The sequence below is a fragment of the Rutidosis leptorrhynchoides genome, chromosome 3, assembly GCF_046630445.1.
Source record: "Rutidosis leptorrhynchoides isolate AG116_Rl617_1_P2 chromosome 3, CSIRO_AGI_Rlap_v1, whole genome shotgun sequence".
NCBI classification, from domain to species: domain Eukaryota; kingdom Viridiplantae; phylum Streptophyta; class Magnoliopsida; order Asterales; family Asteraceae; genus Rutidosis; species Rutidosis leptorrhynchoides.
In genome coordinates this window covers 330,374,835-330,380,733 of record NC_092335.1, presented here as the reverse complement: position 1 = coordinate 330,380,733, position 5,899 = coordinate 330,374,835, and the positions used below count along the sequence as shown (strand labels likewise).

The following is a 5,899-nucleotide window of genomic DNA, read 5'->3' as shown; positions in this document are numbered from 1 at the left end:
TAATAATATGAACATATTATATTGTAATTAAAAATAAATCTGTAAATCAAAAAATAATTAAAAAATATATAATGTATAATTATAAATAATCTTAATGTCGATTTACATTCCAAAATCAGGTTTAATATTTTAAATCATTTTAATTTATTAATATGCAACAAATACGGAGAAGAAGATTAAATAAATAAACTCTACCAGTTCCTTATTCTTAGCATTATACTCCGACGCTTTTGACACAACTAACACATTCATCTGACCCGAAAGCAAAGGTAAGTATCTTTCAAATATTTCGTGACTTTCTTTGAATTCTTTGACCGATTATTCATATATATCTGCTCCAACTGATATCGGTTGTATAAATAACATTGTAATATCATTTATGGTTTAGAGTACTGTATACCATCATTCAGCATAAGTTAAGTTTGTTAGTTGTTAAATCGATAGCATAGTTAGTTTTATTCGGTAACAAACATTGACTTCATGCATCTGATGACAAAAAAATAGAACAATCACTTTTAAAGTTAAAAAATAAGTCTGACACTTGAATGGATTCTATTTGGGTGGAAAAAAGGACTTTTTTTTGTCAGATTCTAAGATCCAGGTGATATATGGGATTCTTTTTATTAATTTAACAAATTGAATATTCATTGAAAAGTTCAATTATTGTTTTACATTCAGTTATTTAATATACATTTATGTATTATAAATTACAGCACACATGCAGTTAAATGAGGTTAAATATTGTTACATATATGTTAAATCTTCTGTTTTGGTAGTTCATAGTACATCTTCAGAGTAATGGCTTCATCATCCCGATTACCTTCATTCATTGTTGATGTTACAGCTGTTACAACTCGATTCCTGGTACTGTTAATGTACATTTTTGTAACAACCATTTATGTCCATTCATACATTTTATAGGTACTTTAATAAATAAATATGTACTTACACGTATCTTGTTTATATTCACAGAAATTCCCATCAAAGTGGGTCGAATGTCACTATGATGATACTCCAAATGATTTGATTTACGTAATCACTGCCGATGGGTACCAGGCACAAGTTCAAATCATGTGGGATGGCCATGATCTAGCAATGAAAACAGGTTGGAATCAGGTTGTTAAGAATCTACAAATTAGAGTTCGGGATGTTCTTCAAATAACTATGGTTGATGACAAAACTTTTGAACTCACGGTGTTCGATTCTCATCTGTGTGAAAAGCATGTTCCCACAAACAGAAATCCAAAATTCATTAAATGGTTCGTTGATGTATCTAAACCAACGATGGTAAGTCAACACGATACTTAAGCTTCCAAATTGATAGTGTTGTTAATATGTATACAGTTAGTTGTACAATATAAAATATTATAAATATAAAATAAAACTTACCCCAAATACTTGGTTTATGCAGATCCTCCCAATCAAGTGGGTCAATTCAATATATGTTGTTGGTCAATTGAGTGATGAAGTCTTAATCAACACATCCAAGGGTTATACTGCCAATATCAAGCTGAAAGATGATGGTAAGGATGTTTGGTTTTCTGATGGGTGGAGCAAGTTTGTTAAAGATGTTGAGATTCGTCGGTTTGACATACTAGTCTTCACTTTTTCTGATCAAAATCAATTTCAAATGGTTGTGTATGATTCTGACTACATTCAAAGGCATGTCGTAACATCTGAATCTTTAGACAATGAAGAATCATTGAACAACAGGAGAAGATGTTGAGCTGGTGCCTCTCAACATCTTTTCTGGTAGTCAGAATCAACGTCTCTTTTTGGTAGTCAGAATCTTCTTCTCTTTTGTAAGTTGATCATCATCTCTAATCAAACTCCAACTTGTATGTTATAATTTGGTACAGTTTATCTAAGGATTTAGCTATGTAATTATAAAACAGCATGTTTCTTGTTAATCAATGATAGCATCATCTTCAAGATGATCCTCATTTGTGTCCGTATATGTTGTAGTAATATTGTCAACGACAATCCCATCTATGTCCTCTCTAACCAACTCAATGTTCACATTTTCATCAATTTGAGGACCCATACTTGTTTCACTCTGCAGGTGTGTTTCCACGTCATCAAGAGATGTTAGTGCATCCATTTCATAAGAATCTCTAGGCTTTGTCTTGATCACAACTTTCCATCCTTTGTGAACACAATCTTTAACATAAAACACTTGTTGTGCTTGACTTGCTAGTATGAACGGCTCTTTATCTTCCTTTAATCGATGAAAATTGAGCATTGTAAACCCATTTTCATCTTCCTTTTGACTTAAACCGTTTGATATCCAGTCACATCGGAACAAGACTACTTTTTTGTCAGCTGCATACTGTAGCTCAATGATTTCTTTTAAAACCCCGTAATATGTTACGGCCCCAATGATAGGATTTTTATCTCTAACACTTGAGAAGCTATTTGTTGTTGCCTCGAGCATTACTCCACTATTCTGTGTTTTCCTTTTCTTCTCTCTCTGTTTGGTTTGAAAACGATAACCATTAACGATATATCCCGTATATGTTGTCACATACTCAGATGGGCCATTTGCCAAATGCCTTAGATCTTCTGATATTCCGTCTACATCTTGTTTATGCAGCTTACGAACCTGTTCAAAATAATTTAATATAAGTTGAATAATTGGTTACAAATAAGTTTTTGATAAATAATAACACTAAATAAATCTCTAGCTACTGAGTAATTTTAGAACGAGCGTTTTTAATAAATTCATGGCTTTAAATTAATGAAATTCCAAGTGATTCTTACATGTTTCCCAAACCATTTCTCGAATTTGTTACTGTGCATACACTGTATCAAATGCTGACGTTCTTTCTTATTTTCACGTCGAAGAATACTCGGATGTTCTCTGCAATGTGTATAGAGGTGATGCAATGAAAGTGCAAAATGTAATATAAAGTCTGAAACTCAAAATGTGTACTAAATAAACTTACGTTCTAAAGGATTCCAGTTCACTACAATTGAACAACACATATGAATGTGCTTTAGCCAAACGATCTAGATATAGTAAAGCCATTTTTCTAGCACCAATGGGTCGACTAGGCATAGAAAATATTGGTAGACCGTCCTCCTTACCACCGTCATCAAAGTTTCTGCTTTTCTTGTTATGTATAGTCTCAACATTGTCAGTGAAGTATAATGAACAAAACGACAAACACTCATCAGCTAGATATCCTTCTGATATTGAACCCTCAGGCTTGCTCCTGTTTCGCACATAAGATTTTAATGTGGCTAAATACCCGAAGAAAAACCAATTATGAAGATCAAATTTCATGAACCTACTTAATTAAACAATTTACTATAATATTTCTGTTATACAGCCGATATCAAAACATGTTATATTGTGTGTGAATTTCCCTTAAAAAACACAAAATAAATTAAAAACAGCATGTCATATTTTGTACAATTTAATTAACTTAAATGTGGCCAGATGTAATTTACTACCTCTCAATTGGATACATCCAACGATAATGCACTGGTCCTCCAATTCTAGCCTCATACGCAAGGTGAACAGAATGATGAACCATTACGTCAAAGAATGATGGTGGAAAATTTCTCTCCATATCGCAAAGTATTTTTCCAATATCATTTTCCATTTGAACCAATTCAGTTGGATTGAGAACTTTACAACATAAGCATCTATAGTAACGACACAACTTGATCACAACAGAGCGGACATGCTTAGGTAGACTATTTTGTATGCAAATTGGAAGCAACTGTTGCATCAAAATATGATTGTCGTGAATTTTAATGCCACCAATTTTTGGAGGGTTGAGTTGAACGCATCTTGAAATATTAGTTGAATAACCATCCGGAACTTTCACTGCTTTAAGCATCCGACAAAATCTATATTTTTCTTTTTTATTCATTGAGAAACACGCAGGTGGCAAATACACTTTGTTGTTTTCTAGAACTTCGGGATGTAGTTCCTTTCGAATTCCCATTTCTTCTAAATCATAACGCCCATTTAAATGATCTTTTGTCTTTCCATCTAAATTCATTAATGTTCCAATGACACTATCACATACATTTTTCTCAATATGCATTACATCTAGATTATGTTTATCAAGTTGTCTTTCCAGTACGGTAATTTGAAGAATATACTTCTCTTCTTCCAATTATACGGCAATACTGGGTTGTCCTTGACTAGTTTCCCAAATTTAAATTCAATACCATTTAGCTCATTGAGAACGTCTGACCCTGTCAAGCAAGTTGGTTTACTCTCCAACTCTTCTGTGCCATCAAACGAATTTTTATCCTTCCGATACGCATGTCTCTTTGACAACAATCGACGATGTCCCATAATAACAAATTTCCTACTACATTTCAACCGAATCGATTTTGTACGCTTATGGCAGGATGGACATGCAAGTTTACCTTTAGTGCTCCATCCAGATAAGTTGGCATACGCCGGAAAGTCACTTATTGTCCATACCATACCAGCACGCATTTGAAAATTACTATTTGTTGATGAATCATATGTCTCTACTCCATGATCCCACAACAACTTTAGCTCATCCAGTAGAGGTTCCAAATATATTTCTATATTATTCCCTGGCGCAGATGGTCCTGGTATTAGTAGAGTAAGCATGAAATAGGGTATTTTCATGCACATCCAAGGAGGTAGATTATAGGGAATCAATACAACAGGCCATGTACTATGGGAATTACTCATATTTCCAAAAGGGTTAAACTCGTCACTTGCTAAACCAAGCCTGACATTACGTGATTCCTTTGCAAATTCAGGATAATTATGATCAAATGTTTGCCAAGCTGGTGAATCTGCCGGATGTCTCAGTAAACCATCTTTCGTGCGACCCTCTTCGTGCCATCTCATGGAGGCAACAGCTTCAGATGACATATATAACCTTTGCAAATGTGGGATGAGAGGAAAGTAACGCAAAACCTTTGCTGGGACCTTATTATGATCATTGGTTGTTAAGTTTTCCTCATCATCTGAATCATCTTCAATTGTTTTATACCGTGACGTGTGACATACGACACACTCCATTTTATCCTTGTTTTCTTTCCAATACAACATACAATCATTAGGGCATGCATCGATTTTTTCATAACCTAGTCCTAAATCTCTTATTAACTTCCGTAGATCATACAATGACTTAGGTATGGCTGCTTCCGGGAAATCTTCCCTTAAAGTATCAAGGATCATGCTGAAACCCTTGTCATTACATTTACCAATACACTTGCTATGAAATAGTCTAACTACGAAAGTAAGAACAGAGAACTTTTTACATCCAGGGTATAGTGCTTTCTTTGCACTCTCCAATCCTTTATAAAACTTTTTGGCACTTTTGTTTGGTAAGCTATGATCTTCAGTTTTGAGTATGTTATCATCAAACCAATGATGGGTGTCAGACACCAATCCTATCATGTCATCTTCCATAGGAATGTCACATGGTTCGCTGACCGGAGTTTTAATTATATAGCCTTTAAAAAAACCGTCACATAGTAGATGTGTTCTAGCATCATACCGTCCAACCTATTTTAGATTAACACACTTATTGCATGGGCATGCTATCTCACCATTTACACCCTCCTTTTTAAATATATAATCAATAAACTTATCAAGACCTTTCTTATATGCAAACGAATTTCTCGGGCTCGACATCTAATTTGTGTCCATCCTGGATGAAACAGTGCAATCATCATCTAATTTATATAAAAATATTGTACATATATTAAGTACGTAATTCTTCTTAAAAATTAAACCAAATATTGATGGGGTTCATCAATTATTACCAAAATTATAGAATTAAAGAACGAACGAATTATCATATGCAAATTGAAATCAGAACGCGTAAGATCATGTAACACATGAAATTATTAACAAAATTAGTCACGGAAAGTCAGAAAAAGTACCTGTTCA

The 5,899-nt window shown here is 33.8% G+C and overlaps 2 protein-coding genes across 2 annotated transcripts; one reads left to right on the top strand and one right to left on the bottom strand.

Moving 5' to 3' along the window:
• The first annotated feature begins 798 nt into the window (after positions 1-798).
• On the top strand, positions 799-1,726 carry LOC139901128 (uncharacterized). The gene is made up of 3 exons (XM_071883866.1): positions 799-864; positions 973-1,287; positions 1,412-1,726. The coding sequence occupies exons 1-3, from the start codon at positions 799-801 to the stop codon at positions 1,724-1,726; spliced, it is 696 nt and encodes a 231-aa protein (XP_071739967.1).
• Positions 1,727-4,063: 2,337 nt separating this feature from the next.
• Positions 4,064-5,416, bottom strand: LOC139901127 (uncharacterized). Its single transcript, XM_071883865.1, has one exon. It carries the CDS (start codon positions 5,414-5,416, stop codon positions 4,064-4,066), a length of 1,353 nt encoding a protein of 450 aa, XP_071739966.1.
• Positions 5,417-5,899: the final 483 nt, after the last annotated feature.